Source organism: Trachurus trachurus, assembly GCF_905171665.1.
Source record: "Trachurus trachurus genome assembly, chromosome: 13".
NCBI classification, from domain to species: domain Eukaryota; kingdom Metazoa; phylum Chordata; class Actinopteri; order Carangiformes; family Carangidae; genus Trachurus; species Trachurus trachurus.
The window spans coordinates 22,889,446-22,907,033 of NC_139892.1; the positions used below are offsets into that span (position 1 = coordinate 22,889,446).

Consider the following 17,588-nt stretch of genomic DNA (forward strand, 5'->3'; position numbering starts at 1 on the left):
ACTGTGGAGGATCTTCTTCAGATGGGCCACTAAATCTTTGAATCACCTTAACTTTCAAATGACAAGCGTCAAAGTCGTCGATTTTACTGAAATATACAAGTAGATAAAGCAAAACTGTGGCTGGGTTCATGAATACAGAAACTGACCCTCACTTTGGGCCACCCATTGTCTGGCACTTTGGGGATCCACTGATGCTCACATTAACTGGTTTAGTAGACCATAAAAAAAAATATATTTTTTACCTTACTCAAATTAAGTCAAGAGTTAAACATAAATTTGCCAGTAGGCTATATTGAATAAAACACACATGGAGAATAATACATAACAAAACCATACGTTTTAAACAGTTTTAAAAGTTAAAATTAACAGTCAAGTAAATATCCAAAACTAAGGACAACTGCTACATAACAGGTGCTTCAGGGTTTTTTTGGACAAGCTGTTTGTGGATGGGCCTGGGCGGTGCTGTGATGCGCGCGGCCTGCGATACAGTCAGTAGAGCGTGTGGTCCGTCAAGGGTGTCGTCGCTGATGGTCATGTCGTCCATCTGCTGATGCACCTGAAGCCTCAGCTGCTGGTTCTCTTGCCTCAGGGCCTGTTTCTGTTTCTTCAGAGTGTCTCGAACCAGCAGAGCATTTTCCATGCGAACCATCAACTTGTGAAAATTTTGAAACTCACATGTCTGCAACAGAGAGACGGAGAGGTCAGTGAGGTTGGCACTGTTGTATATAAGAGGACCAGGGGGACCTGACAACTAGGATGGCAGCCTACCTGTCCTGGTTCCTCCCTCTCGGTCACAGAGGTTTCACTATCTGCAGCTGATGACAATGACGATAAGGCCTCCTTGTGCTTGCTCTCCAGCTTTTGGCACATATCACCAACACGTAAAACCTTCTCACCCTGAAACAACAGAGATCAAGAAGATCAAACACTGAATACGTTATGGTGAAGTGAAACAAATCTCCTTGCACAGCCACAGGTCGTCGGGTGCTGGTCGGCAGCAGGAGCATATTTAATAGGATGAAAAATAAGCAACCACCGTTTATTGAAGTTGAACAACACGTTCGCAACGTTTCGCATGTAGCTTTGTCAGGTTCCCGATGACGCTACACAGTGCTTATGTTGCTTATTTTTCATCTTACTCAATATGTTATATCTATAGATGTGTCTGTTGACAGAGTGAGTGGTTTCACCTTGGCGATCACTGCCTGCAGTTTCTTGGTGGCATTATCGCTCTGTACACTGAGGTTGATGAGCTGTTTTCTCGCCACTGAGCGGCTCTCGTTCAGCTGCTGGGAAAGCTTCTCGGCCTTTTTATTCACTTCAGCCCTGATGACCGTCAGATCTTGTTCCTCTGCCTGGTTTCTAGTCTTATTCTTGTTCAGCCCTTTCCTGGTTTGAGCGAGTAAGCGCTGAGAGTGAGGAGAAACATGAGGAGTTTTGGAGATTTGCTTAAAGTTGAGCACATGGGGAGACAGTCACATTATGTCCTATCTGCAACCTGTGGTAAAATTATTATTTTATCATTGGAATTATAAGAGTCTCTGAGGATTGTTGTACTGTCCTCACAATAAGAAGCACTTAAATACAATGCAGGACAGTGTTGTTACATGAAGTCTGTGCTTTTCTGACTATTACTGGAAAAAACAGCTCTGCTCTGTGACTCAAAAGTCCTGATAGTACATTAGAAAATGCAAAAACACAGCCATTGAAGTTGAAAAAAAGAAAGAAAACGTAATATAAATAAAAGGATTATGATATCAAACCAAAATATGTCCCTGAATCATGTTATGACATAATAATTGTTTTTTTTTTTTTTTTGCACTGACCTTCAGCGCCTGAATTTTCTTCATCTCTTCAGCTTTTATTTCAGTGTCCCTCTGCCCTCTGTTGATGAACTTGTTCAGTCTTTCTTCCTTTTTGTGGCAGAACTGCACAGCCCCCCGCACTATTCTCCGGCGTCCAGGGGAGACTGCCTGTGCACAATGAGGGGAAGAGACAGGAGACGAAAGAGACACAAGACAAGCCTCAGAGAGTCAGCCAGACTCAGCCAGGACACCACTGGGTACAGTTAGAGAGAATTGCTGCTGGGAGATACCTGTGCTTCAGCAGCCTGCTTGTACATTTTAATGCTTTCTTTGTACAGCTTGCCGATACTAGTCATCACTTTATTGTACTCCTGCTCCACAGAGGATATTGCGTCTACCAGGTGGACTGGTTCCTTCTGAGAGAGGGCAAACAGCCGCTTCCTGAGAAACACACACGGTTCAGACGGGAGGGGCAATGAACAGAACAGTGAACTTAATCCATAATTATCTTATAATTATCTCCCCTTGTACACAAGAAATTTGCACTTGACTTTTGGTCATATGAAGCATGTGGGGCGTTTTGTGTCTCTATGCAGTTGCATTTTGCCAATTTGTCATTGTTTTATGTCTCCTTGTAGTTGTAGTTGCCTTTTGCCTCTCTGCTGTTGAATTAAGTCTTGTTAAGTCTATGTTGTTTTGTTTCCCTTTGTGGTGATTCTGTGAAGTGAATACACAGTGTAATTTGTCAGCAGTTAGCAGATGAGAGCTTTAGAAGTACCTCACTCATTAAATCACAGCTTTCCAGTGATGGAGAAGTTCTTTGTTTGGGATGTGGTAGGACATCCTCACTATAAAATACTGTTGGAAAAAAAAACAAGGACTCTGGCAAAATGGAAATTATTTTGCTGTCTGATATCACAGCTGTCTGTAGGGGGCGCTATGGCTCCTCAGCCTTACTCCTTGGTGTAGAACTCGGAGTTCAGCTGCTGCATGCTGTTCTCCCAGTGCTGCTGCACAGTCGTCATCTGTGTTTCATGCAGGTCCCACAGACGCTCCAGGCGCTGCAGGTGCATCCTGTGCACCCAGTTGGACTGACGCGCCTTCTCCTGCAGGTCAAGCAACAGGTTCTGCAAAACAAACAACCAGGAGGTAGGTAGTCCATTCAGAGTCAAGTGCGAGTGACTGGGTAGATGTCAGAGAGCAGCTGTTCACCTGAATGACACTGTCCAGTCCGTCCATCTGACCCTCAAACGTCTGCCTGGAGGCAATGATGTCTTCACGAAGCTGAGGGTCTCGAGTCTGACGGAGGATGGCCCTCCAGCCCTCATTCAGCCTCAGCAGGTTTGCTGTTTTGCTCTTCTCCTCCTTCTCCAAATCGTCCTGGTTTTAAACAAGAGATGTCAAATGTAGATAATGAGCTACTCGGCACAAGTTTCCACAAATGGACTTTTCTTAGACAATTTACTGGTGCCGGCTTCCACAGGAAGTTGGTGAATAGTGTGTGGACAGTTGAACTACTACTTAAAGTTAATTTTGTTCTTCAATTTTGTTTGTTTCTTCTTTAACTGTGAAGCACTTGGTGAAATCTGCTCTTTAAAAAAAAAGATGAATGTTACCCTGAGGCACTGTGCGACTGACTCCTCTCTCTTCTTGGCCATCTCCTCCTCAGTCTGGGACTCGTCTCTCCCCATCTTTCCTCCTCCACCCTTCTTGGCTTTCTTTGGCATGATCCCTTCACACCCCTTGTCCTGGTGCCAAGGCTGCTTTGTTTAAATATCTGGCTGCACTATCAAACATATCAGACATTCAAAATCAGACAGTAGGATGGTTTCTTGTTCTCTTACGTTAGTCACATTAGTTTCCTCCAAGGTATTCACAACCCCTCACTTCCACACTGCACCTGCTCCTGTTGAATAATGTTACACATCTATGCTTTGGGCAGTTAATTTTAAAAAACAATATTTCATGCTGATCTTATTCACCATCTGGGTTTTAAAAAGTGAAATCAGAGACTAGGGAGACAGACTGCAATGAGAACTTAAAAAAAAGGGGAGAGAATAGTTTGTTGACAAGTTTACATATCAATGAAAACATTAAAAAACACAAGACTTCTACGTTGTAAACCTCCCAGCCATTAACTTACCGTAGGCTACGTAACTTAGCGTTCCACCGTAGCCTACGTTGAATGAACCGGTGTGAAGATTGACATTTAACCGGCACATATTGAAAACACGCTGTAGACTTCACACAGCGTGAAGTGAAGTGAAATACAGACTGTAGCATACAAATTGTTTGTTTTGCTCACCTGGAAAACCAGTTGATAAAATCCGCCTTGAAATTGATCAGACCTGTGCAGGAGGATTATCAGCAAGTGGCGTTTCCAATAGCAACAGCTTCGACTGTTCACGAATGCGGGTGACGTCACGTCACTCTTCTCAGCAGCGGTCAGCGTCCCAGCATCCCTTCCTGTCCGACATCCTCACCTGTCCAGGTGTGTCATACAGACCACGGACCTCAGCTTTCACTCGACGGTTTCTTAATAAAACGACGTTGAACCTGCGACTTTTGGACCCTGAACGTCGATGTAAGACTTTCTGTCACACTCACACAATAGGTTAACATGCACGAGTGACACAAGACCTGATTATTCAAAGGTGTTGATATGTGGAGCTGCATAACCTGTCCATCTCCAGGACAGGTTATGATAAAATGAAAAAATAAATAAAAATGAAAATAAATACATACTGTCCATCAGTTTCCCACAAATTGATTTTGTATCTTTACAGTGTAATGTTACAATAAAATATTCTATATTCTGAATTCATATAAAAAGCTCTCAATCAATTTATGTATGTCATGTACTTTGTGACACGAACGCTGTCTTGTTAATGATCTGATGACTCTTCCATCATGGTTTGTTTATATGATGTGGAGCAGAGGCCATGGTATTTGTTCACACCTTTGTCTCTTCCTCCTAATATTTCCATCCCTCCTTCTCCCTAATATGAATGTCCAGTTCATTTTTTTCAAATGTTCCCATGTTCATTGTGCTTTTAACAAGCACATGAAATACATAATGTGGAGAATGTGAAAGAGAGATAACAATATCTCCTCAGCTACTTCATATCAGGCAGGACCATATGGAGATGTCCTCTGAGGAGCGGGCCTCTGCTGACCAACCCCACCCGCTCCTCCAGTCTGGCCTGGAGCTGGGTGAGTTGGTACAGGAGTCCCTTGATGAGACTCAGAAGAGCTGGCAATGCAGGCCCTTCTCTCACGAGTCTGTGTCTGTAGTCCGTCTGTGTGTATGTGCTTAGGTTAAGTACCTGAAGCCAGAGGCAGAGGGACCAAATATTTAATCATTTTAGCTTCACTTTTTCTTTCATGAGCACAAAAAAAATAACAGTTCAAACCATGAAGTCTCCCTGATGCCATGACATGTTTTAGATGAGCAGGAGGAGGTGCATGAGGGCAACACGTCTCCCAACTGTCTCATGTTGAAGCTAAACATTTCATGTTTCAGATTCAAACAGATGAATTGAACCCATTTGGCTGATTTCTGTGATTTAACTACAGCATGCTCCTTTCCTATTTTCATTTAGAGTGGAGGTGGAAGAGGAAGAGGTGGTGGGGGCATGTTTACAAATCCTCTTATTTGTATTTTACGCTGTGCTTTCACATTTGCTGTTTGATGCTGAAAACCTTGGCAGTGTAATCTCCTTGCATATTTCAGCTAGTCATTTTGAGGTGGTAAACATTTAGCCGTCTTTCTGTAATATCACAGGAGATCCAAGCATTTGGGAAGGAAGAGCAATTTTGGTACCTGGCTCCTGGGGTTGTCTTGGCCTCAGGTGTTAACTGCCTACGTTTGCATCTGAGAGGGAGTCAACAGCTGGCTGTGTTAGGTCTGCATGCTGTCTGGTTTGATGGTGAACAGACTGAAAGTGGACTGGGAACATGTTATTACAATTTTCTTACTAGTCCCCCAGCTACCAGGGTCTGGTCAAGTCTGACCAACAGCTGAGACCAGTCTGAAGTCAAAGATGTTGAGAGAACAGTAACATCTGAGATGTCAGACTGAGAAAGATGGCACTGGGAACTTTAGGTTTTTTATTTTCTTAGAACAAAACATTTCTCCATTTTCATATCAGACATGGAGACGGACAACTGAATCTGCAGCAATTAAAATAACACAAAAAGAAATAAGTCGGCTATAATAAAAGTTTCAAAAGACAGCTCTTTACAAAACCACGTTGTCCACTGCCACTGAACCACCTGAGCATAAAACCTTCACATACGCTTCCTCACGTCAGGTTACTGTATAAGCATAATACAAAAAGTAAAAAGGACAACTTAATACCAAAGACACACAGGTACTAATACTCTAGAAACCACATCTGGGGCATAAATATCAAAATCTTAAATGCCCGTTAGCATTTGTTAAATCAGCTTCATATACCAAATATAACGTGGGATCAATTACATTGTGAACAATAATATCTCGTTGATATTGAAGATCAATTTTCCCCAGGTGTGTTGCAAGCAGTCACGATCTAAGTACATGTGAACATGGGAATGGCAGACCAGTCATCATCATCATCATCTTCATCATCCTGGCTAAAAGAGTGTGTTCAGTTGGCGTGCTGGACAGTGGAGAAGCACAGTTTGAGGGTGTAGGGGTAGGGGCCTGCTGCAAAAAAAGGGAGGAGAAATTTAGGCAACAATAATCTTGACCTGAGACCAATCAGTCGAAGAATAATCTCTGAATTAAACCAATGACATTTTACATCTTAACCAACCTGCTCTAGTCCAAGTTACTCCAGTGATTAAGATTAAGTGCCATAACTTTAACACTGTCTTGATTCTAACACTGCTTTCAGATTATTACAGTACAATAGTCCCACTTAACTTTGTGTTATCTACCATGTGTAATCTTGGATCTCATCAGTCTCAAGGTACCTGAACCAACAGCCACTGAAACCAGACTGTTACCATTTGTAAAAGCAGGTGCAGACTGTTCAGCAAAAACGTACCTGCGTTTTTCATCTGGAAGTGGTTCATCAGGGCCAGGGCCTCCATGGCGTCGTTGATGGACTCCCACTCCAGCAGACCTGAAGCACTGCGGTCACTGGGCGCTGCACCACCTGTGGGCAGAGGGGTCAACAGGGGTCAAACTTCAGGATCCTGCTCTAAGGCTTTCACACACTCCCAGCTCTCCCAGTTTTGTACACCTTCACTTTTCATATTAGACTTGTGTCTCTATTAAGGACTTTGCAGGAACCACCTCACACAAACCTTAATATAAGTAGAATCAAAGCTGCTTACTTTTTCCTGTGAACATTTTGACGTTGACGGGACACTTGACACCGATCTCATCACAAATCTGTAAAGAGCACAACATCTATTAACGATTTTTTATATACAAACGACAGCATTTAAAACACTTGAAACAGTTATTTAGTTCATTTCTAAAGACTCACTTACATGTATATTCTGAATAAACAGTTTAAGTGAAATGCCCACAGTGGGGAGAGGGTTCATTTTAGGCGGGTCGAGTCAAACTCCCATCATACACATTCCTTTCTACTGACCTGAGAGAACACCTCTGGAGTGACATCTGGCTGGGCATTGAAGAAGTGCAGGACATTGCTCGGGTGCTGGATGCGGTTTTTGGCTGCCTGTTCTGGTGAGGTGAACCTGTTGTTCCTGGAGCCATGGAAATCCTTGAAACTGCTTGTGCCATCGTCCAGCTCATAGCACTGACCGGGAACAATGGCTTGCTGCTTGGACACACTGTGGGGAGAGATAATTATACATTTACTTTTTATGGCTCCTCCAATATTCTTAAAAACTCCACAGCAGGATTCACTGCTCGTGGACAACAACTGCTTTGGGACCAGGGTGGGGTAAACTCACCACACATTCAGTTTCTGTCCAAAGAGGAAGTTGTTGTTGAGATGAGTGATAGCACGATCCACTGCATAGCAGTCTCCCATTTCCACCATGGCAGCCCCTGGCTTGCTCTTCATGAATTTCACCTGTGGAAAAGCGTCAGAGGACAGGATTGACCAGCTTTCTACAGAACAGTGGCATCCTGCTTCAAAGAGACAAAGACTCATCCAAATGACGGCTTGAGGGTTCATTATCAGCTTGTCAACATTACTGATCTTTATCAGCAGGATGAGGAAATAAAGGGATGAAACTTGCTACTATTTTAAGAGCAACTACTCAGAGACCCATGACAACGGCTTCTTTCAGCAGAAACACATGGGATTTTAATGACGAATTTAGAACAGATCCTAACCCTATTCTCATAAAACTGGAATGACTTCACTTGCCCTTTGATGGCACATTTCTCTTTGTCATTTTTTCTCACCGTGCACAATATGTCCCTTTATCTCTTGTAAATATATTTCATTAATATGTTTGACACCAAATTTATAGTTGTAATTTTCTGTCTGTATATTAAATCACATAGATTTAATCTCTTGTATGAAATTAAATGTGTGGTACATTTCAGTGACGCCCTCTCCCTTCCCATCAAAGACGGACACATTCAAGTTTCAGACACTGACCCGCTCTACGTTGCCATAGAGACAGAAGATATTGAAGACACGGTCGGCATTCATCTTGATAGGATCCAATCCGTACACCATGACCACTGGAGAATCAGCGTGGGCACCATACTCGCCAGGTGGAGGGGGAGGTGGTCCGTAGCCTGGCCCGTAGCTTCTTCCCCCTCGCCCTCTCATCGGCGGCCCCATACGCCGACCTTCATAGGGTGGGGATCCGTAGCTCTCATCATAGCCGTGGTAACCACCTCCTGAAGAAGGAGACGGGGTGTAAATGAAGAGAAAATAAAAGAATTGAGCAGGACAACGTGAACTCCAGAGAGCAACACTAGTTATGAAGATTTTGGTCCCTGCTTTATAAACGCAGATGTGTATGTAGCCTAATTACAAATGAAAACACAGCATAATGCATCAGGTTTACAATCTAGACTGTCTGCATAGAAAACGGGTAAGGAAATAAACGGGTACACTGTGTGTTTAAGCTCGCAAGAGTCCAGAAAAGGTGTGCAGAATATTTTGTACATGCAGACACGTCTCAATGCATTTTCTTGTTCCCCAGGGGCATGAGAGCCTTACCGTACTCTGGAGGGTGATCGCCCAGCAGAGCAGGCTGTCTCTGGCGCTTGTTGGGGTTGGCATTCACATCCTCTATAAGAACAGGAGGACAAAAGAGAAGGTAGAGAAAGGGGGGAAAAAAGATAAATATGACAACGAGTGACTGCAAACAAGGCTGACTGCAATCTGTACATGACAATGGGATGCCTAATCCCTTTAAAATAATGGATGTATTATGGTAAACTGACAGTGTCGTCAAAGTCTGCCTCAGACTGCACACCATAGAGTGGATTGTTTATTTGTTAGGGAGGCTTTATAAAAAAGGGACTTCATAGTAACACCTGAGACTAGGGATGTCACGATTATAGATTTTCTTGGTACGATTATTATCAGAGAAATAATCACGTATTCCAATTATCACATTAATTAATTTCACAACACTGAATGTGTGAAATCAAATATAGTCAAAATATAATTACATTAATAAGTATTTACACAAAGTATTAATATAGGACCAATTATTAATCCCCCAGGGGAAGTGTTTGAAATATTTAAGTCATTAATTGTAATTGATAGCATATGTTTACGTTATTACAAACGACACGCTGACATTTAAATTCCTACCAATTCAATGTTACGTTAAATAAATGGACCAGTATCTGTGCGTTTTCCTTTATTTTGGTGCACATCTGCCGATACGGTTCTGACATACTTTTTTGGGAAGAGACAGGATTGAGGAATCTTTACGATTAATTAATTGTGGAGTTTAATACCGCGCTTAATTGTGAAAACAAGCAATCGTGACATCCCTACCTGAGACACATACATGCATAGATGCAAGATTGATACATCTTGCCTCTAGGACTAAAACCAGCCACCATAACTCTCACATTACACTCCAGGCAGGCTACAACAGTTAAACCTAAGGGCTGACATTATCTTAGCAATGGGCCTTCATCTTCATTGAAATTAGTTGGGGGAAATAGGGAGGGGGGAATGGGAATGTCACAAATGGCAAGACCAGTATTAGGTTCTCAGGAAATGGCCCTAAAATAAAAGTCTTTATAATCTGAAGACACCCACAATGGTAAACCCTTAGCATCTAAAGAGGAACAGGGAAATGGAAAAGATGGGTGGATTGCTGGTGATCTAGGAAGTGAAGAGGGTTCAAGATATCAAACAAAGTCACTATGGATAAGTGTCACAAAATGGCTAAATTTATAAATAAAGTTTGTACGCTCACACACACCTGCATTGCTCCCATTTCCATCTGCATCACCATCTGTACAGGTACACAATAATAATAGACAATCAGAATGGAAGCCAGGTTAAGCAAACTAACATTTTGTTTTTTTTCCCCTATTTCGGGCAAATGTGAAATTACCCATTTAATAACAAAAGAGTGACGTAAAACCACTCATGACAAAGCTAGTAGAAAAGCAGTTTAGAATAAATGTGGACCAAAAACAAAGCAAAGAAACGTCAAACTACAAAATGCGGATGGCTTGGTACCTCTGCAGGTTACCAGCCAGGCTCTTGCCGACCCTACAAGCAATTTGGCAACAAAAAATAGCAAAACACCAGCAGCCACTGTGGCTTTTGGATGAAAAGCTTTGCTGGCTTTGCAGGTATGTGCTGGTGTCTAACAAATTCACCATGGATTAAGCACACCCCACAGGAATTAATAAATTCACAGCCTTTCCCCAGAGTAAAAATCAGGATTTAATTCCCACATTAACTGTTACAAATTTGTGGAACCACACCCAAAGATAAGATTCCTGATGGCCGTAAACTGCCAACAGAGGGAGTGACGAGACATACATAGCAAACACACACACACAGTAGTTTTGAGTGACATTAGAGATGCAGCCATCACCCTCTTCCAGAAAGAGAAAGATACAGCCTGTATGAGGAGGAAAAATGGAGTCATATCAGTCTTGTGTGGCGATGTTGGGTGCTGGGCTTTGGGGGTCATGTCGTGCTGTGCAGTTATGTTCCCTGAGGAGGGTCTTGATTTACTTACTGCATGCTTACAAACAGTGGGAGGAAGACATTTGCAGAAGTAGTTCCACCACTCTCCACTCAATTCATTTCATCCCATACTCTTATCCATTTCCTCTTTTGGTGAAACAACTCTCCACCTCAGGATCGATTTCTGGTTTAATCAAGTTGAAACGCCCACTGGCGGGGTGGTTGGCCGTTTGGCTGACGTTTCCATCCTTTTTGTTCCTTTTTGGAATAGTCCGCTTACCGCCCACTGGTAGGCCTTGAGGCTGCCATAGAGCACATTTCAGTTGGGAAGCCGGCTCCTCTTAGCCGCAAATTGCCAAACCTGCATCACATGGAAGGTGTTACACAGGTTCTAGAGACTTTAGAATATTTAGAAAAAAGCTGCACTCAAAAAAGGGAAAGCTAAACAGGGATGCAATGTAGTAAGAAAATCAGAGGGAGGAAAAGATGAAGAGATGAAGAAAAAGAGCAAGAGAGAAAAGCTGAATTCCATGTGGGAGGAAACACATAAGGGGTAAAACCAAAAATGGGCCTGACTGGGCTCTGAGTGTACTTGATGGTGTTGTCAGCAGTGTCTTGTCTTCATCAGTTGTCTTGTGTTGTCTCCAATGTGACTGGCTACAGCTCGATTCAGGCGTGTAAGTTGGTACGGCATCAGCAAGTGTCAGTGTGCTGCTCAAATGTTTTGTTTTCGTGACGAGCAACGCGGCCCGTGCAGGAAGGGCCGAGGCTTTAAACATGTGATCTTGGTCGACTGGTTAATATCAGTATGCGTCATCTGTTGTACTGATGTCTGTCACTACTTCTGTTTGGTGGATGCTGTGTCTTCGCTGGTATCAGTCTCCATTTGGTGTAGACAGTGGGGGTTTGTAGATGCAAGCTTTGGCCTGCTTCAATGTGTGATTCGCTTGTGTCTCAAAATGAAAAGAAAGCAGGACGGGGACAATGAAGGGGGAGGGACCAAGTATAGCTCAGTGCCCAAAACTCCCCTCCCTCTAGAAGTGTGCGTTGTCTTCGTGGCTCTTGTGCTGGGATGCAGAGATGAGGAATGAGTGGTATATCAGTCCTACATCGGCATGTTGAGTGGGAGGTGTCTTGTAGCGTATCCCCTTGTGTCTCTGGGGACATTTGGCCCTCTGTATGATAGTGGTTGTGTCCTCACTGAAGAAGTGGATACTGGAGATGGTGGTTGCTGAGTGGTGATGTTGTCAGCATGTATTCTGCCTCTTAGCACAAGTCCTGTCCTGTGCATGTTTTTTTAATTGATCACTGATGTATTAGGAGGAGATAAGGCATTACATGATGTTGCAGATGCAGCCTGTTGACTGATGCTGGTCGTTGCCTCTGTTCTCACTTCTCAGACAAATCTCACAACAAAATTAGTTACAGACTAGGCTGTCTGACCAGCTGCTCCTGTCAGAACCACTTTCTGTTTTACTTTATTTTGGTTGTACAGAGGTGAACCGACTGTACAATGCCATTTGTTTTGGTTAGATTAAAAATCAAACAATCAATTGGAGAATTTGATGGTAGAAGTTAGGTGGCAGTGGCAAAGACCAGGATCAGTTTGGGCAAGGAAATTTGTGTCCACAGACCTAAATGTTGATAACAAACATCACCTATTAAAAATGGGTAATAACACTTGAAGTTTAAACTTTGAGCTAATGCACCTTTTTTCACTCAAGGGACCCCAAACATTGACAGGTGTGGTAAGGAAGGCAGGAACAGCAAATGCTGACAAACATGATACATACTTCTGTCATGAAGACACAAAGTTAGTGTGTAAAGGGGGATCTTGAACATGTTACTCAACCCCACCAGACAAAAATCACATATATTCTCTGTCTCAAGCTGCTTCTGTAACAACAGAAATGCAGGATTTGAACTTCATGGATCTAAATATGTCAAATTCTCATTTAGTCTAGTTTATCACTTTATCACAACAATACTATTTTGCTACCACTTTTTACATTAACTGCTAAGTAAAATAAAAGTAATCTTCAAACACTATTACTACTAGTTGTATTAACCCACTGAAGACTGACAGATCAGACAGGAGGCCTGTTAATGTCTATGCACTGGTGGGTGGCAGTATTATTTTTAAAGTGTTGTTAATTCTCCCCATTCTCATGAACACATCTGGTGTTCAAAGGTCAGAGGTCAAAGTGACGATGACCTCACAACACTCCTTTTTGGCCATAAGCAACAGCAAAGAATTCATACAGTAGTTAGATCACAACTGTCTACAAAGATCTAAAATGGCCAGTCGTCCAGCAAATAAAAACACGTCATTAGTAAGTAAACCTAAACAACTTCATACCGGGACAAACTAAATGCTCTTCAAGAGGAACATGTGTTTGTCTGCAAATGTGTTTCTGCCATTCCCACCACACAGCTGACTTCTTGTTGGTAGTTCTCTGGAGTTAAGGCTTTGACAGTTAGATTATAATAAACAATCTAACCCGTCTACTAATCACATCATGCTTCTAATTCACACTTTTCACTCCTGCTTATGAAGCCTGACTGTAGTGTGTATTGAGAAGTGTCAGAATACGACCCAAAGCAACACTTCAGTCATAATGCCACGCAAGTTTTCCCAAAATATAACATTTGATTAATTGGGCACATATTCAAATCCATCTACTTAGTAGCATTATCAGTGACAAGTGTTGTCTGCATCTTCCCATTAGCCTGCTTGCTGAAACTCCCCACAGTGGCAGTAAGAGTACTTAACACTATCAGGCTTCTCAGCTACAAGAGTAGTGCATTGGAAGTTTGAGGTTTTACCTGGACCTCCCAGGTTGGGGTTTGTGTAGTCCCAGGTATCTTGGTCATTCTTGAACACATTCAGGCGAGTGGGCTGTGAGAAAAGAAGTTCATATGAATACACTACACCAACCACAACTTATGCGTTAACCATACGTTGTGTCAACTTGTAAAACACGGTGTGTTGCAGTAGTACCTTAGCATACTCGATCTTCAGCGTGCAGCAGCCAGAGTAGATGTCTGCACCATTAAGTGACGCCTTGGCACGCTGGGCACTTTGCACAGAGTCAAATGTGATGACATGGTTAAGGACAAAACAGGATTCACAAGGTTATCTTGATGGCCGACTACCAAAACCCATGAAGGATAAAATAATAAAACCTGCACATGTCTGTCTTTAGTTCTCCAGAGACCTGGGGATGAGCCATGTAATAATAACTTAATTTATATAGCACCTTTAAAAACACGGGTAACAAAGTGCTTGATAAAACATGTAGAGATCACAGAAGAAAAACAACAAACAAGTGTCATAAAACCACAGGAAATGAACGGCCCAAGCAATACAGCAACACAGGCAATACGATGTGCAGGGTTCTTGTTTTTCTCATGCAAAGCAAACATCTGTGAAATATGCCTACATGTTCCAGAACAAGTCTATACATGAAACAGGTGTTGGAAATTGCCACCACACTGTTTGTTCAGGTAGAACAGTATTCAAACAGAAGGTCATCTCCATGCCAAACAGCACCCATAGAAAAGGATATTCAACCATTGCCTGGACGCCGTTCTTCCTGAAGATGACGATTCTCTGGACAGGACCACAGTTGTTGCAGATAGTGTAAAGGACATCCTGTGAAAATGTACAAAATTTAACAAACCATCATGCACTGATGTCTACAGGCAACAATTTGATTTTGCCTTAGAATTTCATTGTTTATGCACATCAGTTTTTCCCTTTTCACAATCAAAGAACTCATGCAACCCATTAATGGCATTCTACTCAATTAAATAGTTTACAAGATGTCATAAAATAGTGCATATATAGTAAATATCTGGTAGATTGACAAGGAAGATAATCTTAAATTGCAGTCCTGTATTGTAGCCGTGCTCGTAGCATCCAGCTGACATTCTTACTATGCAACATGTTTTCAGCACAACATTACAGCACAACTTCGAGCCAAAATCCAGCACATACAAATTAGAAAATACTGGCCAAATTTAATTAAAAATATTTACCGTAGTGATGGGGTAGATTGGATTCATGATGGTGAGCAGAAGAACATTGTTAACACTTCTCGAGTCGTCCGAGTCGCCCGGTCTGGAGATCTTCTGGCTAGTGGAGTAGTTGATAAAGGCTGGGTGGCCAGCAATGTAAACTTGGTTGTCTGCAGCGTAGGTTACAGCTGTGGATGATCCGTTCATGTCTTCATATTCCACTAGTGCCTGACGCTTCTTGGGCATAACCACCACATAGCTGAAAACAAAGTAATGGTGGGCTTAGATAAAATGGCAGATACTACAAAGTCAGTTGGACCAATTTTGTAGCTAGCTGCCTTTAAAAACGTTGTTCTTAATGTCATGTCCTTTCTAAACCCCATATTGGTTTGTCCGTCAAAGTCCATGTAGAGGAATGTCACCCACCCCCTCCTTCTACGCAGATGAAGTTGCTATTTTTTTTGTTCTACCTGATTGCTCCAAATTCTTGCAAAGCCTCCACAAGGTCGGCTTCTGTGACTCCGTCCACCAGCCCCCGGACATGCACCACAACAGATGGAAGGGTCTTGTGTGGATCCTCATATCCCTGTGTCAAAGAAAACATTATCATCAATTCTCACGCAATACACTTGTAAAGGTAAAGTTTTGAATTAATTACAGCTTCATAGTTGTGTCCTAGACACTCAGATTACATCTAGTTATCCAGAGTTATGACATATTAAGTACACGTGAAAGTCAACTATGCAAGTAGTTCGTGGTCACACTGACCCTGAACACAGAATCTAAGTTTAATAAACAATTCAAGACAAAAATTTAAGAAATTCCCTTGCTGAGATATTGCATCCATGAATGAGTTAACAGAACAACCTGATCTCTGGCTGTTTCTGGCACAGGCATAAAAAGCAACCAGCTGCCTGTATGCACCACCTCAACTGATATCAGACATTTACACTGTGATAGTTACAGCGGTTAACGGTTAGCCAACTCTAGTGACTGAAAATAGGCACTGCATCCCTTTTCATGATAACAATGTCTTGTTAACATCCTTGTATTATGTTATGTGCCTAACAAATAAAAAATTGTGTCAGTCGTTCTGCATTTGCCAACAAAAATAAATCCTTTGTCCACGGTTTTAAGAGGATGTGCGTTAGCAAACAATATGCATTATATCTTAAAATTCAGGAAAACCATCTTCTTGCTCACTTGTTGCAAAAAGCAGTTTGCATTACTTATCCTGGGAACTTTATATGCACTTAACATCTGTACTAGGGTCAATGACGTGATGCAACTCAATGTCAAGTGGTGCAACTGTTATTTTTTCATAGAAATATTACAGGAAAATAAGTCGGGACTCAAATGTGGAATCAATGTTATCCACTTCTGCATTGCAACACTATGTTCCTTGACACATACTATTTGTCACACATGTTAGCTGTGTTTTTCCTGCTCAGCATCGCCAAAATGCATTAAAACTTAAACAGACAAATATATCTAAATTAGATAGATATTATAAAAACGGGCATTTCTTAATTTCCCATCGTGCCAACCCTTAATCTGATGCCACTGAATCCTCAAGAAGAGATTCTGGACTTGAATCTATTTTAGGTGAACCAAAATCATATGTGGAGATGAGTGCTGTTATCCAGTCCTCGTGTTTAGCATGGGTGTTAGCAAACTACCATGTGTTGCACTGCAGTTGATTTATCAGTGGATGCGGATTTTAAGTTTTACTGTTATTCTTTTAAGTGGTTTGCTAACATCTTTCTTTTAGATGAATGAGCACGCCTCCTGCTATATGAGGCAAGGAGCATGTGAAACTTGTAATTTGGCGGTTTTATTCGCCGATAGCGTCACTTTTATTCTCTTTCCTCGCCCAAGCTCCCTTTACGCAAACCTTTAATTAACCTCGCATTGCTCTGGCCAGCTGGGGGAAGGGGCCGTTAATTGCCCCTGGTGACCTGTGTTTAATTTAATGGGCATTTCCCCTGATCTAAAACATTATCATTGCTTTAAAAAGTACTCAAACTCTTATGTGCAACCAAGACAAACATGGCTCAAACACAAAGCAGAGACTAGTTTGATGCTGACCGGTCTAATCTGATCATGAGCACGGTTATGTACGTTAGCTCGAAGCTAGCAGGCAGCTAACGTTACCGGCGCTAGAACAAAGCCGGGCTCAGACGAGGCCCAGCCGGGGAAACCGCCCTCTGAGGAGCCCATTCACACTGGTACAGCACAGCCACCCTGACAAAATTTCCCCGTGTCCACCCCACAAATACACAACGTTGACCCGTTTAAGTTCATAAGAAGACGAGCCATGAACAACAACCTTTCGCTCTCAACACATTTGACGACCTGGCTGCGACGCGTCGTGACAGTTTTTTTCCCCCCCAACGCGCATTTCAATGAATTAAAATCCACCGAGACGACTGTTACCGGGCCGGTCGGGTGCATTGTGCAACTTAAACTATTCCCCAATGCGACCCACACAAAACCGACTCACCGTGGCCATTCCGTCGGTTTTCTGTCGCTTCGTTGCCCTGCCGTCTTCGCTGTAGTAACGGCTCGCTGCAGTAGCCATGTTGTCCCGGTTAAAAAGGATGGTGGTTGTGACGATCAACTGAAATGGACGGAAAAGTCAAGAAAAACGAAGCTCGGGTTTCCA

At 42.5% G+C, this 17,588-nt stretch overlaps 2 protein-coding genes across 3 annotated transcripts; both read right to left on the reverse strand.

Moving 5' to 3' along the window:
- Positions 1-400: 400 nt before the first annotated feature.
- On the reverse strand, positions 401-3,532 carry LOC310996286 (dynein regulatory complex subunit 2-like; the record flags this gene model as incomplete). Its single annotated transcript, XM_083985663.1, has 8 exons — positions 401-679; positions 769-897; positions 1,191-1,409; positions 1,827-1,973; positions 2,096-2,246; positions 2,763-2,932; positions 3,018-3,185; positions 3,422-3,532. 8 exons carry the CDS (start codon positions 3,530-3,532, stop codon positions 401-403), a joined length of 1,374 nt encoding a protein of 457 aa, XP_083841789.1.
- A 2,369-nt stretch (positions 3,533-5,901) lies between these two features.
- Positions 5,902-17,555, reverse strand: LOC310996123 (heterogeneous nuclear ribonucleoprotein L-like). Of its 2 annotated transcripts, none has more exons than XM_083985457.1 (14): positions 17,427-17,555; positions 15,394-15,509; positions 14,945-15,182; positions 14,471-14,558; positions 13,905-13,999; positions 13,730-13,802; positions 10,182-10,214; positions 8,954-9,025; positions 8,381-8,628; positions 7,722-7,843; positions 7,397-7,598; positions 7,131-7,188; positions 6,839-6,949; positions 5,902-6,492 (listed from the first exon to the last, which is right to left on the reverse strand). In XM_083985457.1, the coding sequence occupies exons 1-14, from the start codon at positions 17,502-17,504 to the stop codon at positions 6,437-6,439; spliced, it is 1,590 nt and encodes a 529-aa protein (XP_083841583.1). In that variant the 5' UTR covers positions 17,505-17,555; the 3' UTR covers positions 5,902-6,436. The 2 variants fall into 2 exon arrangements, with proteins under 2 accessions (XP_083841583.1, XP_083841582.1); XM_083985456.1 differs by having other exon boundaries at positions 5,902-6,495.
- Positions 17,556-17,588: the final 33 nt, after the last annotated feature.